This window comes from Haliaeetus albicilla, chromosome 13 (assembly GCF_947461875.1).
Source record: "Haliaeetus albicilla chromosome 13, bHalAlb1.1, whole genome shotgun sequence".
Classification (NCBI taxonomy): Eukaryota; Metazoa; Chordata; class Aves; order Accipitriformes; family Accipitridae; genus Haliaeetus; species Haliaeetus albicilla.
In genome coordinates this window covers 22,350,034-22,368,347 of record NC_091495.1, presented here as the reverse complement: position 1 = coordinate 22,368,347, position 18,314 = coordinate 22,350,034, and the positions used below count along the sequence as shown (strand labels likewise).

The 18,314-nt window shown below is 50.7% G+C and overlaps 2 protein-coding genes across 4 annotated transcripts in view; one reads left to right on the top strand and one right to left on the bottom strand.

Moving 5' to 3' along the window:
- Positions 1 to 1,908: 1,908 nt before the first annotated feature.
- Positions 1,909 to 13,391, bottom strand: MRPL14 (mitochondrial ribosomal protein L14). 2 transcript variants are annotated; one of them, XM_069800422.1, is made up of 4 exons: positions 12,266 to 12,288; positions 5,078 to 5,171; positions 3,851 to 3,963; positions 1,909 to 2,566 (listed from the first exon to the last, which is right to left on the bottom strand). In XM_069800422.1, the coding sequence occupies exons 3-4, from the start codon at positions 3,874 to 3,876 to the stop codon at positions 2,200 to 2,202; spliced, it is 393 nt and encodes a 130-aa protein (XP_069656523.1). In that variant the 5' UTR covers positions 3,877 to 3,963; positions 5,078 to 5,171; positions 12,266 to 12,288; the 3' UTR covers positions 1,909 to 2,199. The 2 variants fall into 2 exon arrangements, with proteins under 2 accessions (XP_069656523.1, XP_069656522.1); XM_069800421.1 differs by lacking the exons at positions 3,851 to 3,963; positions 12,266 to 12,288 and adding an exon at positions 13,013 to 13,391.
- TMEM63B (transmembrane protein 63B) overlaps positions 12,388 to 18,314 on the top strand; it is a 48,431-nt gene continuing 42,504 nt past the window's right edge. For both annotated transcript variants that reach the window (XM_069800420.1, XM_069800419.1), the window contains exon 1: positions 12,388 to 12,531. The gene's annotated coding sequence lies outside the window, so the exon portion shown is untranslated. The remainder of the gene's footprint in view (positions 12,532 to 18,314) is intronic.

Genomic DNA, 18,314 nt, shown 5'->3' with positions numbered 1-18,314 from the left:
CAGGTAAATTCAGCACCCTGCAGCCCTACACAAGGCTCCCCCGGTGCCAGGATTGCACCTGTGCACCCAGCACTCGCTAAAGCCCCTGGATCTTGACCAGAGCCTAGTTAGTCCCACACCCCCGGCCCGACTCTGCTCCTGAAGCCGTGGCAGGCCCTGCCTGGTGGCTGGGAGCCACCAGAGACCCTGGCCTGCTGGCAGGAGGATGCCAGGGCCAGGCAGGTCTGCTCCCCGCCACCTGACTCCAGGCATCAGTGCACCCACCCGCCTGGCTCCCCATGCCCGCAGGGCAGGCACTAAGCATCAGCAAAGGGCTGGGAAGCTGCTAACAGAACAGCGCCCATCCCCAAAAAAGTGCCCAAGGAGCATCCCGTGCTGATCCAGGAACAAATTCAACTGGGGAAAAAAAGGCAGTGAGTCAGGCCATGCCATGGCCCTGTGACATGGAGGCAAACCCCACCCAAGGCAGGGAGGCCAGTCACACTAATCGCTGTGACTGGCATGCACAGTTTGTTCACCATCCTGCTTAGCAAAATGCCATAAACATCACCTCTGAACATGGAAAGTTCCTCCTGGAAGTTGACTGCACCCAGATAGACTGGAAAGACTGACATCAGCCAGGCGAGCGTCTGCTCGGCTGCTATGGCAGCAGGCAAACACCTGTGAAGCAAGCAGGCTGAGGGCTTAAAGGCAGCGCCTGAGGGGTTCAGGAGGACTCAGAGCAGCAGACTCAGTATCCACCAGCCCATGGACAACAGCAAACAAGGAACGTGCTGCCAGCAGCAGTCGATCCTGCTTTCCCACAGAACTGGGCAGCACATTGGCTTGGGCCCCTCCAGCTCACAGGGAGGTTTTACTAAGCGGGATAGTGCCGTTAAAGGTCGAGACTGAATTTAAACTCAAGTGTCATCTTACCTGCGTTACCTGAAGTAATGGAGCACAAGGGAATCCAGGGCTCACGTTCTCCATGGGCAACAGTGGAGAATATAGGGCATATACATCTGCCAGGAGTAACTAGTTGAAGTGTGGAATAGCTCAGCACTGCAGTCTTCAGATCTTCACACCGGGGCAATGCAGGGCCAAGGTAAGGAGCTTTCCCAGCACAGCAGGGAGGGGAGGAGGAAGGACAAGGCACAGCTAGCTGCTGCTGCCACCAGACCTGTGAGAAGTCAGCTCAGGGGCCTGAAGCTGGCCAGACTCCCACTGGCTGCATCCCCTGCACCCTCTTCCCCCGCACTGCTATTTCTAGGAGTGCTCTGCCCCAATGCCCCTTTACCTGCCACAAGCGCCAAGTTTCTCTGCTCAGCTCCATAGAAAGGCAGCTGTTTGGCTCCTGGATCACAGCTGGCCCTGAATGCAATACAATAGCATTTGCCTTCTATTGTGCCCTAGCTTAGGAAGCTGGACAAAGGCAGCCTCACCAACCAACATCGCAATATCTGACATGGTCCCAAAAAGCAGTCCAAAAGGAAGCTTCTTTCTGTGGACTTTTCAGTCTGAACCCAGGCCTTGCATTACTTGGAGAACATGATTTCCTGAGGTTGGTCAGGTGGAGAGCATAGGCTGCATCTCAAACCTACCCCATTCACCTCCCCTTCCTACCTCTGCTTCCCCATCTCTGGCATACCCTGTTCAACCACACACCACTGAAGTTTGTAGGCCACCATGCTCTCCCAATTCTGATTCCTTCTGAAGACTTTTCTTAGGCCAAGACGTAGAAAGTAACCCTTTTAGTGAATGTGCCCAAGTCAAGAATAGTTCATTATATATCCCTCCTACTCTATTACATGTGAATCCATTTTGTAGACCCCAGTGTCAATGGGTCAGGGACTGCACTTTGCGTCTTGCTCCTGGGGAACTGGGAAAGGCAGAAATAGGGAAAAGAGAGCATCAGCAGTACAAAACAAGAAGGATTTTCATGTTCTCATTTTAATGATTAGAGACCAAATTAACACCACTGGAGCAGTAAGGGTGAAGGACCATTTCCCAAACACACTGCAGTTGTTCTGTGAAATAAATCAAGCTTCTTTTGGAGAAAACCAAGGTATTTCAACATTTAAACTAGCTGCTTGTAATCAGGAAGGGAGACTTTTGATGGACCTCAACTTTTTCACGTTTCACCATTTTATAAAAAAGGACCAAGGAACTGCTACTGTATGAAAGGATATAAACAGGATTGCCAGAGACCTTTCTTAGCTTTCATACAAAGTTGCGAGCAATGGCCAATACTTTGGAGAACTCTCCTTCTCTCTGTCGCAGGATATAGGGTATCGGTGTTTTTATTCTAGTCCCTATTGGATTTCCATTGTCTTCTATGAGTACCACATTGTTGGAATCAAATCTAGGTGTCATGGGGGGGCCAGGCATCTTATGCCCTACAATTAAAGCCTTCTTCTTTTCTCCTTTGATAGCCAGAAGGATCGTATCTCCTACTTTGCCAACTCCGGTCTTGTTATACACATGGATACATTTTGGTGGCCGGTGGTACGGCGTGTTCCCCAAGGCGCTGTTGTCCACCACTCGCACGCGGGTGAGTTTCTGTATTGCTCGGCATGCTCCAGTGATGCTAGCAAAAGACAGGAAAGAATGAGAGACAGATCTCCTCAATCATCCTTGGGGAGCAAGGGCAAACCCAGCACAGGATCTTGTCATTACACAAAGCACTCGGAAGGCGCCAGCAACAAATACATACCATATGGGTGATGCATTGACTGCTTTCAATGTGCTCTTTGAAAGCCAGATGCTACTTTGGGCTTTGCACACTCCTCACTAAATGTCAAACATAAAACAACCGTTCTACTCTGAAACACGACTAAAAGATGGCGTGAAGAGTGGCTTGCATTTACTGGGCTTTTTAGCAACTGCAGATGATTCCATTCAACTTCAATTTACAAGCAAAAAAAATGTGCCTGCTTCTGCTACAGTCTACAGGAAGCTAAGACTCAAGTCAGGCTCTTTCAATCTTGTACACAGTCCCCAGCAATAAGGACTTTTCTGGCCCATCTTCTTTTCAGTGAAGCCTAGGAGGGTCCCCCATCTTATTCTGCTCTCAGTGAGACCTCTGAGGTCCTGCTGTGGCTGTGCTAAGCTGCCACCAACTAGAATCTAACAGGTCATCACCTTCCCCATGTGGAAGGAACCCAGAGGGATGCAGTCTCTTCTGCATCTGCTCTGTGGGATTACCAGGAGTAAGAAACAACAGAAATAAACTGCACAATACTAAGTTGTTAGAGCTCACTCTGAATATGCTTGGGAACAGCAGGAATAAACAGAAATAATTCAACCCCCATTATAGTAACAGCTATTCTTTTATCCAGTAAGCTCAAATTCAAGTGATTTGTTGCTTCTCTTCAAAGGACGCCCAAACACAGACCATCGGAAAATCAGGAAGATCCTTTCTACTACTAAACAACTGCTTTGCAGTAAGGTACTGGAAACATGCTGGCCAGACAGCTGCAGATATGCCAAGCTGCTATCAGCTGAACCACTCAAATAGACAGCATATGGAATCAAGCTAACTGTTCACCTCATTTTGCAGAGCAGAAGCATATACAGTGAATAAAGACCAGTGGGGACCATCAGCCCTTCTTGAAGACAAAGGGCCTGTATTTGTAACGCTGCCTGGAAGAGGAGCAAGCCATCCCCTGTGTATCAACCACAGTGTGGGTGGACATCAGTTGAAGTAGACATTTTTACATGCAGTAAAGGAAGGCCAGCTGGGTCAGTCTGTGTTAGTCTAACTGTTCCAGAGGTCAAGCGCTGCCTTTCAAGATTTGTTTCCCACAGCAGAGGCCTACCCCAGCTTTCCCCTACAAAAGGGCACCTCTCTTCTCTCTCAGAAGTTGCTCACCTTTGCAAGCAGCTACCCTCTCCCATCCCCTGGCAGGGACTGTGGTATACCACACTCTCTATCCTCTGCCTACCAGCTGTGGCGGCACAGCAGGGAAAGCAGAAGGGAGGAGGCTGGAAAGAACAAGAGTGCTGTCACAGGAAGGAGAAGAGGAAACCTAGGTGGGACCAAGTCCACAACGAAGCAGTAGCAAACAACTATAAGTGTGACTGCCCTGATAACCACTTGACAAGAGTAACTGCACAAGGAGGACTTTTTCTTTCCCCTCCTTTTTTCATTTCTGCCACAGTCTTGAAGCAAAACCCCACCACATCCAAAGCAGGCCCACCACAAAGAGTGCGTTTCCCCATTAAGACTACTGATGTCCTGTAGCACTGCTCACATCTGTGGACTTTGCCTCCCTCCCGCTGTCAGCATATATATATCCTCTAAATGTCTACTGGCCAATGCTCTCATGCAGCCCATTTACAGAGAAAGCCAGTAAGACTTACATACCTCCTCGAGATAGCTCCTGGGACTGTCACAAAACCTAGCCCTGAGCATTGTCTTAATCCCCTCTCCAGACCACAGTCATGGGAATGACTATTCTCACCCTTTAAACTGAAGCCCTGACCCTTCAAAGAGTTATATGCTAGAGATTCCCCGTACCTGCACCGAGTGTACTGTGGGATTAGGCTCTAAGCTTTGTGCAATGCATCGTAAAATATAAGGTCCATAAATTTAAGAAGCTTTAAATGCCTTGAGCCTCGAACAAGGATGAAAGTTATCAAAATGTACACTGTTAAGGTACAAGGAAATAATTTTTCAGGTTACTTTTGCTCTAAATAACTGGAATGATAAGTTCTGGAATAATTTTTAAAATGTAATTGGCTCTGCATCAGCAGGGGCTGGCTGTTGCTTTTTTGCACACGGCTGAGAAACACAGGTGCTTTTAACTTCTGCTTGCAGGCCCTTGCATCGCCCTCAAAGGTTTAAAAGCCTCCTTACACACATATGAAAATGCAGAGTTCAGACCACGTTCAGACTGCTAGGAACCTGCATATGTTGTTGTGTTTGGGCTCACTTTACAACCTGTGAAGAAACAACTGTGAGATTATTTTTTTTCTATTATATTATCCTTTTTGAATTACAAATACTATACCTTATGCTTGACCTACTTAACAGCATCTCTTTCAATGAGGAAACTCTCCCAAGAAAACAAAAGCAAAAGCAAGATTTGACTATTACCTGAAGTGTCGCTGGATCACCGTACTGCTTAGATGGGTTAAGGATAAACCCAATCGCCTATTCAAGAGAGCCATTTGGATTCTGGTAACCCACCCTGCATAAGAAACAAGAGAATCATGAACTCTGGAAAATGGAGAAAATTTGTTTTACTTCCCTTCCCTTATGTGAATCACATGCTAGAGCCTCAGCACCTCTTTAGACACTGCAATCCACAGCACACAGAGTGGTAACAGCATCCACGGCACACTACAAAGCAGATCAACAATGCCTGCCTGAATTGAGGAGACAATATAATTCAGATGCGTATACTACAAAGCAAACCAAAACAGCACCCCAACTGCAGCAGAGCCGGGTTACAAGAGTAACCTCTGACTGAATTTATGACACCCTCTTCCCTGACTACATCTATGGCTGTTCCCTAACCTCATTCTGTCAGACTGATGGGGACCAGCTTGCACAGGCAATCACACAGGCATATCTGAACCCGGATCACTTGACCAAACATTGGTTAGGGAGCGACAACCCAGGCAGCTGTGCTGGCAGATCCAAGTGAAGGGAGAAAACAGGGACCTACAGCCAGTCCTCTTTCCAGCCAGCTCAGGTAGAGCTAAGACTTTCCATCTGACTGTAACTACTGCTGTGTGACACTGCTTGCTTAGACCTTGGCAGTGTAACCAACACATGCTCTGCTTCTCTCCTTTCTGAAGTAAACATTAAAAATACATTGACCTCTTATCTCCCTTTGCTAGTTCTGATGAGCTTAGGGCCAAACTGTAGCAGTACATTGTAAAGCCATTTTCTTAACTTTTATTTTAAAACCAAAGCTGACCTAACTTCTCTAGGGAGAAAAAAACTACCCACAGAGCCTTCCGACAGGTGATGCCACAGCTGTTCTTATTAAAACCAAGTAAAGCCCAGGCTAAATCTTCACTTTCTCTTTATTGTTTTTATTTTTCCCCAGTGTGTTTGCTTACTTGGGGATACAAGTGATTTTTTGGATTTGCAGTTGTCCTACAGAGCAAGCGTTACCTGACAGCAAGATGAGAAGCACTGAGATGTGCACCACAGCAATTTTATATCAGCGTTCCCTGAGCAAAGTACAAGATACATGGCAAACCATCTCACCTGTCAAACAGGCAGGTTTGGAAGAGAACAGCAACAGTCAAAGCTTACATTTATTTGCTAAACAAAGCCACTTTTCAGTGGGGTAGAAGATCTCCAAATGAATTCAGAGCTTCCCCGCACTGTCCCCTCTCTGAAATGAGACTCCAAGAAGGCTGTGTATTTGCCACAACTCCTAACCTAGCTGTGTGATCCTAACGAAAACAAGGCCCTGCAGTATCTACAGTGCTGCTGGCAATCAAGGTCCAATTACCCAGGCCTTGCTGCTGCTAGGATTTCTAAGCAAGTTCAACTGCATTGCCTTGCTGTAAGCCCACACTCTGCATTGGCAGGGAGGACAGCCTGTATCCCATTCTACACTTGGGTGTACTGTTTCCCCAGGTGAAACTCAAACCCAGTGGGTAACACTGCTCCTACTTCCTCCAGAATTGCACCAAGGCTTTGGTTTGGATCCCTCTAGAAAACCCAAACAAGTAGCAGCAAGTTGGCCTCTCTGTTGTCTTTGCTGGACACTTCTTGGGGAGTCCAGCTGCCACTGTCACCCCCATCTCTATTCCCCTGGCAGGCATGGTGGCCTTGGTGGCAAGAGAGGGTGGGCCTCCTCATCCTTACCACTACGTAAAACGGATAGGAGAGGTCTGCTGGTTTGTGGCAGGGCAGGCACAGGCGCACATTCTGCCTGCTGCCAGAGGGACAGCAACGTCAGGACCACCATAGCTAGATGTGCTCAAGGCCACATGTCAGAGTCCTAAAGCACTGCCTAAACTCTGAACTCACTCCCCACTCCTGGGAGGAGTCACCATTTGTTTCTACCCTGTGGCAGCAGTGAAGGTTTGAAGTTACAAAACTACCAGCAGAAGCATCAACACCATTAAGCGTCCAAGGACTGTTTATTTTTCCAGATGACTCAGTACCCCCTTCTTTGCTAAGAATTATTCCTCGGCACATTAAGATGTGTCACAAACTAAGAAACTTTGTATGATTGATTATTTGGTATGAAGCACCCTGTTAGGAACTGAGTAAACAGGGGGGATGCTTCCAATTAGCAGGAAGGTCCAGGGTGGAAGGAAGAGAAGAATGCATCTGTGGCGTGGAGTACAGCATTCAAGGGTGCAAGTGGGTTCACAAAGAGTGAATCACATCTTCAGCTATCATAACATGCCAGCCTCCCTTCTAGAAATGAACAGCCAATAGTTTGGGTCTGTCTCCAGGTGCTCCTCTACCAGACCCAGTCCCAACTTGCTCCCTCTGCGGCTGCGAACTTGACCTACTCAGCCCTCAGTTTTCCTCTCTGTGGAGTGGCTAATTACTAAACTAGACTCCAGAGGGCACAGAAGCCACTCACTCTGTCACACTGGGTGCTGCCACACAAACACTCTGAGGTGGTGCCAGTTGAAGAGCCGCTATAAAGCGATGACAGCCATCGGCCCCAGTGCACCCGGCACCTCTGTCCTTCCCAGCACTGAGGCTGCCTTACACCAGCAGGCCTTAAAAAGGCTCAGAGGAGGCTGCACTTAGCACAGGCATGGGGAATGCACATGACCAGAGTTTGCTTCTGAAGGTGGCTCTCCTCAGGTTGTCAGGTTTCAGTGCTTGCAGGTGTATGGGAAGAGTACTCACATAACTCTCAAGCACCGGAAAATTTGCAGGAATTCTGAGAAGTCTGCTGTTGATATTGCCCATCTGATACAGGAGTGCACCCTACAATACCCTGGATGGGCAAAACACCACTGCTGCTTAGTACTTAGTCACTAATACACTCCTGACCAAGGAATTATCTTTGAAAGGACTTTCGGAGGTCATATAGTCCAATCTCCTGCTCAAGCAGGATTAATTTCCAAGTTGTTCACGCTAGGCAAGAGCAGTATTTAAATGGACACTATCCTAAAATGAAAGGTCCAACACAAAGACAACTATTGCTATAACATCAGCCACGCGTAGCTGCACCAAAGCAGTGATAAAGAACTGTGCAGAGAAAACTCTCTCCCCATTCCTACCCCACTGCCCCTAAATTCTAGCAGTGGCTCTACCTCATGGTTAGAGAGACTAATTTCTTAAAATGAGAATCACAGAGATGCTTTGCTTCACTCCACAACCTGTTAAAAGTTAGCACAGACCTCAGACAGAGTTCAGAGTAAGATTCAGAAAGGGGGGAGGAGTTTGTTAATCAAATATTCACTAAAATGACCCTATTTCTACTTACTGACTAAGTCTAAGCATGCAAGAACCTGCTGCAGCAAACACTCCCTTCTCAAGGGCCCTTCAGCCTTACCCCATTCAACGCAACAGATCACCATCAAATTCCAACACCGCACAACAAAGAAACTCTTCACCAGTTATAAACCTCCGGAAGTTATTTACCCACTACACCATTTTCAAGTGCCATACTAAAGCTACCGCCTTCACCATTTTTACTTGAGATTAAAGAACTAACATATTTACTGCAGTCTTGAGTGATTTTTGAACGGAGGAGTTCTGGAAAATTTCATCCCAGCTAACAGAAGCAGGCCACATACAGTATTTTCATCAAACGCATGCAAATGCACAAGTAGACCACTTCAGGGAGCTGATACAAAGCAAGGACATCTTCCAGATAAGGACAACAGGATTACATACTCACTTTGAAGCAACGTCAGGGCACACAGTAGCAAGAAAGGAAGCCCTGTGTCCCCCCAGTACACATTTCCACCACCTCCCTTATGCTGGCTCTAGCATTCACGTAAATCAGTCACAGTTTTCAGCTACATCAGTTCCCTGATCCAACTCATCCCGCAGCTGCATGAATGCTGGTACGAGGGAATGTGGCAAAACACAAGACTGGGACTTCTTTCACTGCCAACCCAGACTAACATTGTGACAGTATCTCCAGAGAAACACCGGGAGATTTGGACGAGAAAAGGATCTGTTTCATTTCAGCAAAAATACTGATGTGCTTCACAAGAATGGTCTGTATGAATCTGCACTATTAACACAGCCGTAGAAGCACTAAAAAGGTCTGTGTCTGAACACTCAAGAGGCCAGGGCAAGGGCTCTGACCAAGTTTTTGTCAGTGTATACCCTAAAAACCAGTCAAGGTGCCGTTCTTACCCTGCCTCCATCCTAGAGTGAATGTACTTTTAAACAGTGCTGTTACCTAGCAATCCAGCATTACTTTCCTTTTTAATCACAAGTTTTGGAAATGACACCTGCTCCCTATATTCCCAAGATCTGTAGTTCCACAACTACTCAGCTATGTCTTTTCCTTCTTTCTGCTAGTAATTCATCCACACAAACAGGCCCCAGGGAAAACCAATGGATGTCACACAGCAAACGCTGAGGCCTACTACTCAAAGCCTGCTGTCAAACATACAAAATAAAACAGGGAAAAATATTCTTCCCTTTAATAGCAGTAACCTGATCTGCACAGTCAGACAGTGGGGGCCAACATCCCCTTTATTATTCCAAGAGACCAAAAATAGACATGCTGTGGGCACCAGAAAGATTTGAACTGCATCTGTCATCCATCATTAAAACGCAGGAAATAAATCCAAGACAATATGCACGATGCAAATACCTAAACCCCTACTCTGCCACTGCAGGTTTATTTATAGACTCTCTGCCAGGGTGAGCTACAAGAGCCAACTGTGAACTACGGGACTCAATCCATTCACAGCTTTCCTCATAAAGGAAACGATGTGATTAAGGGCTTGTGTGTGTTAAAAATACACAAGATATTCATTACCAAGACATAATTGGTTTTACGTTAATGACAGCCAGAAAGGCCAGGATTCACAAAGAGGAATTAAGCCTTTCTGAATTCCATTTATGAACAGGATTAGCTATTAAACAGGATACTTATTGATCAAAGTTACCAACAGAAACTCATTACAGGTACATCTGTTAACTTTGAAGCAAAACACACTAACTTAATTTTCCAGATCACAGTCAGGAAAGACAGATAAAAAAAAGAGCTAAATACCTTTAATGGAAAACTTACTTTTGACATTTTAAGTATGCAAAGTCCCAACACTAAGGTACTTATGGCTCTTATCATTCTAGTATCCAAGCACCTTAAACCATAAATATTCATATTCACAGCACTGTACTAAAATAGAGAGGGATTATTCCCAGTGCACCAGCAGGAAATTAAGCTACAGAGAGGACAACTTCCTGTGTGAGGTCAAAGGAAAGGTGCAGTAGAGCAGGTACCTAACCCCAGCAGCTCTGCTCTGGTATGGTCTGTGGGGCTGGAGATGAAGACCAGTGAGGTCCCTCCCTGTCTCTGCCTTCTGGAATTACATGTGAATTCAGAGAACTACCCACATTCCCATAACTTAATGCCGCTATCACCTCTCAAATGTATCTTTACTACTTCTGAAAGTATTGAGGTCTCAGGAACAGGACAATAGGTGGCAAGCCACAAGACCAGATTCTGTTTCCAGCCCTGACCTCGGTAACCAAGTCCCAACCAGCAAGGTGTGATCACAAACCAGATAGCAGTAACTGTGCTGGGGGTAGCTGTGGCCAGGACAAGGACACAAACAAGAAGGAAGAGAAGGTGGGCAGCTGTGGCTCAACCATAAAAAAACAAGTCAGGAACCAATGACCTAGGCTAGTTGTTCACAGAACAAAGAACGATAGTGGCTCCAAGCCTTCTTGATAAATCTACACCAGAAGACGATGCCTAATACAGACAGAATTCAGGCTTAAGAGAAACCTGACCTGGAGACAAAGGCGCAGTCATGCCACAAGGCAGCAGAGAGCAACCTGCAGCTTTGCTGGAATAAGCCTTGCTTCTCACTCAAAAACTTCCCTTAACTCAGCTTCTCTCCTTCCAAACAAGACCCTCCCAGGTAAGTTTGGAGAACTCTCAAACCAGACAAGTGAACACAGCTCAGATGAGCATCTGTGTCCTGCTTTTAAAAAGGCTGCCCACCTGTCTGCTTTTACTACAAGAAGTCCTTCATGCTTATAAGAAACCTGTCATGCTGTCTTCTTCCCCAAATTGCCTCCCCTTACTCACTGGACCTCCAAAGGCGTTTTTTGGAGAATAACCAGCAAAGCACAGACTAGCACACACACTTCCTGAGTCCCCATGACACACATGAGTAAATGTGGCACTTGTCAGGACACAGGAATTTTGGTCCAACTTTGCTGCATGACTACTCATACCCACACAAGCCTAATCCCAGCAGCACAGCCCTGCATGAATTCTGAAGCAAATTAACACTCTGAAGGACACACGCGCAAGAGTATCAGAATAGACTCTGTGTTCTCCTCCTCCCGGAGGCCAGACAGCTAGGGCACCGGCTGGAGCCCAGCGGGGACAGAGGGCGCTGTCTGTCGGAGAGGCAAGATGCTGCCGGTCACCCCATCTGCAGTGCCGCGTATGCAGGCAACACAAAAGCTCCAGGCTCCGCACAGCCCAGGCTGTGTCTCCCGGCAGCTTTTGCAAGGCGTCACAACTATCTGCCCCGCTGCGTGCCACTCCAACTCGGCCGCCGTGCCGTCTTCGAGGCCGGCGCTTCTCAGCCTTTTAGGGCAGCAACCCATGCTCAGGGTTTAGACGTTTCAGGCCCTGAGCACAGACCATCAGCGACGCCTGCAAACGGCTCCCTATGAGGGACGGGCAGCAGGGCGGGTACCCGGGGGAAGGGACGACCCGGACGGCCCAGGCGCCGCAGGGCCCACACGCGAGCGCGGCCCCGCACCCGCACAGCGGCCCGCTCTCGCCGAGCCCCGGCGCCCAGGGGCCGAGAGGGGCCGCCCGCGCCCCGAGCGGCTCGGCCACAAGGCCGAGTGAGGGTCCGGCACCGGCTCCGGGGGAAAGCCAGCACCCCGGGAGCAGCCTGGCCCGGCGGCGGGGTAAGGCCGCCCGCAGGCCGCCGGGTCCGCAGGCCGCGGCCGACGCCGCCCGGGAGGCCTAAGACCCCGCGACGGCGGCGCCACGGCTCAGGGGCGGGGCGCCCACTGCCGCACGGCTGCCCCCCATCCCGGCGCCCGCTCCGCTCCGGTCCCCACCGCCCCGGCCCGCCGCTGCCGGGGCTCCCCGCGCAGAGCGCAGACCCCGACCCCCCCACCGCACACCTCCAAGGAGAACGCGGGCCCTCCACCCTGCAGGCCCCCGCGCACGCGCAGCGCCGCCGCCCACGGGTCCCGCCCACCGCTGTGCAGGGCCGGTGCCTCTGCGCCCCGCCCACCCGGGGCCCCGCCCCGCGCCGAGCCCTGCCGAACCGAGCCGAGCGGTCACCCCTTGCTCCCGTGCGCGGCGCAGCGCGGTACCGCAGTGCCCGGCCCGGCGGGGTGAAGCGGAGCGGCAACCCGGGGGGCAGCCAGTCCGCGCCTGACACAGGGTAAGCAGAGCTGCCGGCGAGGCGGGGTGCGGCGGCTGCGGCGGCTCCTCTAGGCCAGGCGGGCCGCAGCTCGCCGCCTCGGTGCTTGTCGGGGGAGGGGGGGGGGGGCGCAACGGCTGCGCCTCAGGCTCTCCTGAGGGCGGAGCGGGCCGGGCCGGGCGGTGCGGCCGTTGCGCGGAGCCCCGCAGTGGGGGCGGCCTGGGGCGGGGGGCACCGGCTGCCATCTTGGGGCGGCGCGGAGCGGAGCGGGGCGGGGGGCGCGCCCGGGTGGCGCCCGCGGAGCGGCCTGTGCCCCCGCTGGGGCCGCGTGGGAGCGGGGTGGCTCGGGGCGCCGGGGCTCCTCGCCCGCCTCCCGGGCGCCCCTTCTCTGCTGTCTCCCGGCGCGCCGTCCCTCAGCTCGGCCACTGCTGGGTAGCGGGGTTTTTGTACCCCGGGGGTCGCCAGACCCATTTCTGCGGGGTGGCACCGGCTCCCATCTCACCTGCGAGCGCCGTCGGAGTTGCTGAGGCCGCTTTTGTGCGTGCTCGGTCTTGGAGAGCTGCCTGTCCGCCTCCTCCTCCTCCTTGCCTCTCCTCCAGGCACCGCTGTGACGGAGAGTAGCAGGGTGGCAGGAGGGATGTTTCAAGTGTGGGAACAGCAGGCAAATTTCTGATGCCGCCCTGCCTTTCGTACCCTGGAGAACTCGGTAAAGAGCTATCAGATAGGGCTTGTGTCTGTGGCCAGGTAGCCAAGCAGTGCCTTTCTACGCTTGTCTTGATCACCAGGCCCTCCAAATCAGCAAACCGTGTTTTTTCCTCCTGTCCTAGAGTGTGCCCTGTGTGTACGTAGCTACTTGCTGGACGCATCGCACCAAAAATCTATGACGTGGCTGCAGTCAGCCCAGTGCCTGTAGCAGGTTTGGTAGTTCTCAGCTAGATGGAGACCAGGTGTTTGGCGAATTTGGGATTCTGGACACCTCCCTCCCTTGCTTTACCCTCGATAGTAGGAGTTGGAAGCAAAAGGCTGATCAGTGCTCAGGGTGGCTAATTTAGTTGTGCATAGTCCATGAGGACACACTCCCCCCTGCTCCCTCCCTGTATTTGTCTGTTACTGTGGAAGTGTCCTGCTCCATCGTGTCATCCTCTGGAGTAAGCACACGTGGAAAGCCACAGGCTGCAGGGCAGCGACATCCCATTAGCAGTGGTCACAAAGCCACTGAAGGGTTGCACGGCACAGGTGCCTCTTGGATGATCCTGCAGATGCCCCACCCGGGCGTGGGACAAAGCCTTTGCAAGTGCATTGCAGGGACCTGTACCCTTCCCTTCCAAACACCCAAGCTGTACGGTCCCTAATAGCCTTTTATTCTCTTAATGCTTCTGAGAGAGCGGAAAGCCGACCACTCAACTTGTAACCAACTCCAGGAGGACTCCATTCGAACCAGAAATAGCAAAGCATTAAGGACGTTGCTTCTAATGATTGCAATTAGCTGGTATCTACCTAGGAAAGGGTTTTTTCATCTTGAGCCTTTTAGTGGTAGGAATACACTGTCTTTACAGAGAGAGAAGTCCTTTCTGCAGTCTTCACCTGGATACCATAGGAGCAAGATAAACATGAAAGAAGATGCCTTTGAGGGGGTGGGAAGAGACTCTGGTTTGGCTCACGAGTATGTTTTGTTGCACTAAGTTTGCTCTATTTTTGTCTGTTCCTGTCTTCAGTAACCTTGGAAGGAACTGAAGCTACTGTATTTTCTGAGGGTGTCGGTTTTCTTGTCAAGAAGGCATTGCTGTGAGGCTTTGCAATGCTCCATTTTCTTCCCCTTTGACCAGAGCGCAGTGCAACTGTCCTGAAATGTCCTGAAACCATGAACTGAGCCAAAAAAAGAAAAATACTGAGTGCTTTGCTTCTTGTTTGGTTTTGTGGTTGGTTTTTTTTTTTTCCTTCTGGGCTTTTAAAATACCCTTGGTCATATTTTTTAGCCTTCTTCAGTAATAAAATGGGCTGGGAACTTGCTTGGGGGTTTTTTGATAAATTTTTATGTAAAAAAAAAAAATCCTCATGAAATCACTTTGTTCTGGGAACTAGGACTTTAAGAAAATCCCAGGTAGCATGAGATTTGAGATAAAAGCCTGAGAGCTGGCAGTGCCAAGGGCCTGGTTTTTGTCCGTTGCCAGTTATGCTTTCCTTGAGCCCAGGGTAGCTGGAGTGCCTCAGGTCACGGGGAGCCCCACAGCAGCCTGCCCGCGGCTCCTCTGCCGCCTTCCCCATCCATGCCAAGGTGCAACCACAGCCCACATCCTCTCTCTAAGCACCCTGTCTCCATCCTGGTGGCCAGGGTGAGGCTACATGCTGGGGACCCGAGGGCTCCGCAGGCAGCACCTCCCACTCCCAGGAAAGACAGCCAGGACCTGCGCCGTCTGACATGAAGCCTGCACAGCCACGGGGTGATTGCTTCGTGCCAGAGGAGGCCCTGGGCGTAGGATACTCAGCACTGTTAATTGCAGACGGTGCCAGTTATGGATCCTGTAGCTGATTTGCATATCAAAGCATCTGAGAGCTCCGCGGTGGGTAACAGTGGCAAGGATGATAGGGCTTGCTGGAGGCTGGGGCTGGACCTTCCCCAGGGCTTTTTGTGGTGCATAGATGAGACAAGATGATGGGGGTGTTTGGAAAATGGATATTGTCTCTGTGTCCTTGAATGACAGCATTGTTAAGGCTTTTTTAATCTAGCAGCTGCTTTCCAGGTGCTGGGAACCAAGGAGGAGGGGAAGCAATCGTTGGTGGCAGTCCCTTGGGCCGCTTCTGCCCTACCTCCTCCCTGCAACCGAGAGCTTGCCTGGCAGCCCCGTGCTGCCCTCCAGCAGCTGTCCTCCCTGGCCGGCATGCCAGCCCACTACCTGTTCTCCATGCCACCTCTGGCACAAGGAGGTGGCGGCCCTGCTTGGAGCCTGAAGCAAAGGGGCAGGTTTGCTACTGCCTGAACTGGCTCTGCAGGGTCCCAGGTCTTGCCTGATGGCTCAGGAGGCATTGGAGGGGGGAGCGGCAGAGCCTTGAATGGGCCATGGCCTCTGGGATGCTGCATGAGTCAGAGGAAGGTTCACCTGTATCTGGTCTCAGCACAGCTGTCTCCTGTTCTTCCTGGCTCTGGAAATGAGCCTGGGGACCTTGGAGCTTGCTTGCAGGCTGAGCTGGAAACCAAAATGCAGGTGTCCAGGTGGGGAGAGAGGGAGGGAGTCCCTGTGTTCCTCTGCCACTTTGATCTTTGCAAATGTGTTGCTGGTCTGATGCTATAGCTTTGAAGGACCATGGCATGGGGCAGCTGGCCTCTCTGCAGGTAGCTCTGCATTTATCATGGGAGTGCCTGCTGCCTGGCACTGCAGCCCTCGGCCTCTCTTCTGTGCCCTGCGCAGCTCAGCCTCTTGCTGGGGAGGACTCCTTGTCTCGCTGGCCATATGGGGAGTTGCTGTGTGCAGGAGCTGCCTTGAGCATGGCCTTCTCAGGAAGCACCTCTCCACTTTCAGCCCTCATCCTGTCAGCAGCTCTCTGGCTTCCTCAGGGGAGCGAGCTGGGGAGCAGGCCTGATGCATTGGCTAGAAAGTTGGTTAAAAGGAGAAAAACAAAAATCAAGGAATGAAGAAATGCGCATGTGTGTATGCACTCTGCAACAGAGAGAGGGCGAGATTCATGAAGCTGGTGCCAAGCCTGTAGAGCAAAGGCTTGCAGTATGAAATGGCTTTTCTCTGAGCCTGCAGGCCTGTGGTTGGCACTGCCTTCTCACTTCATGTCCTTCCAGCGTGAAGCTGGGTGTCTGCCCTCTGCTCCAAATACAGATTAGCTGCAGGAGGCCCGAGACTCTTGCTAAGTGTGAGATGCAGAACGTTTGCCTCAGTGCTTCTCTGTGCAGTGCTCGCTGCCCTTTGCAGGGTTATGTTTGCATGTTTGTTAAGTGTTCCCTGCGCATGATTGCTAAGCAGTGCTGGAAATACTTCCGTTCTCCCCCATGGCTCTTGCATTTTCCTATTGCCTGCCTGCTGTTCTCCCTCTTCTGTTTTCAAGTCCCTTCTTCCCCATCCCTCATAAAGCCAGGTGGGGGAGTGGGAATGCTTTCCCAGTATCCCGGTGCTCTCCTTACGCCAAGCTCTTACAGTGGCTACACAGCTTATATGGGCAAGATGGGGATCCTGCTGGCATAGCCCACTGCATCTTTTGAGCAAGGTCTCCTGTTCTTGATGTGCTTTGGTCTAATTGTCAATGCCAGTAGCTTCTGCCCACATGGTTATTGTGCTGGGAAGAGGGAGAGGTCTTGTTTTATGCATGCTGTTTTTCCCCAGAGAAATTGGCAGTTGGTAGTCCGGGTCTGGCTTAAAGCAAGGTTTTGAAGATTCCTGTTTGTGTCACCCAATCTGGGAAGATGTTTGTGCTATTGCATTAAACGGGGCTGGATCTCTTAAGGGACTGTGTATTTGAAAGGTGGCACATTGCATCAGCACCAGGAGAAAGCAGTTGCAGGCAGGATTCATGTCTGCCTGTTTTTGGTATGTTCTGCAATTGTTTTCCTGAACCACCACAACCGTGCTGCCTCTGAGCAGCAAGCTGAAAAACCTCCCTGCCTTCCTCTGGCTGGAAGGGCAGCTGCTGTGGGCCTTTCCTGTCTGATTGTTGCCTGTCACTGTCTAGAATGACTGTATGTTCCCAGAGCTACTCGTATGAGTCCCTGCATTGGGTGTGCTCATCCCCTCTGCACCCCTGTAATTCTGTGTGCGGAGCAGTTGCTTGCTTTGACACCCCCTTCCCTTTCCCCTAGGGATGTTCCTGCTGGTTTCCATGCAGATCTCTGCTCCCAGCTGAGTGCAGCGCATCTCCCTGCAGACAGCCAGCTGCCGCTGGCGATGTGACCTCTGGCTCTGTCATGTTAACAAGGAGGCCACGTGGTGTTGCTCATGGGGAGGTGGTGTGCTCCCTCCTGTTAACCTGCATGTAAGAGCAGCTCTGACAGGCTCCCTTAGAGCATCCAGCTCTCTCCTGATGTGTTGCTGACATGGGTCAAGGGGAGGGTGCTACTCTTAAAATGCAATTTCTTACAAGAGTGCATTTAATAGGAGAGTTGTGTGTTGGCCTGGCCCTGCTTTTGCTAATTAAAGTGGCCTTTAGCAGGCTCTGTCTCGGGTCCCTTCAAAGCCAGGGGATGAAACAATCTTGGCATAATCTTGTACTTGGAGGAAACTCAAGATGGCAGCAGGCTTTGTCTCCTGCTTGAAATAATTATCAACATCTGATATCTTCTGCTTGGAGGTCAGAGAGAGTCTTGCAGTAACACAGACTGGGGAGGGTCTCTGCAGCTGACCTTGGGATACTTGGGCTCCTGAGCCAATAATTCAGTGCCTTTAGGTCCCAAGGAAGGTCTTAAAAGGGATTCATCCCTCAACTTGCTGTGCATGTGATCTAGATTCCCTTTGTGTGAAACCATTGGACTCTGGAGGCTCTCAGGTGATACTGGTAAAGCTGACATCTTCTCCAGGATGACTGCGTATGCAAGTTGGTGATTTGGTTTTGCTGGGGTCTTGTCTATGCTTGAGGCATAGACATGGAAATGAATTATTGTGTGTCTGCTGAACTGCAGTAGCTGCCCAGGGGCTCTCTATTACAACACAGAAAAGGCAGCTTGAGTTGGCATGAGTTGCGTAGTTATAAATCTGGGAAGAAGGAACTGGATTTGTGGAGGATGCGAAACTCAGTGTGAACTCCCAGCTAGGGCAGAAGGAGCTGATGCAGCCATTGGATAGAAGAAGGAATTGGCTCCTGGCTGC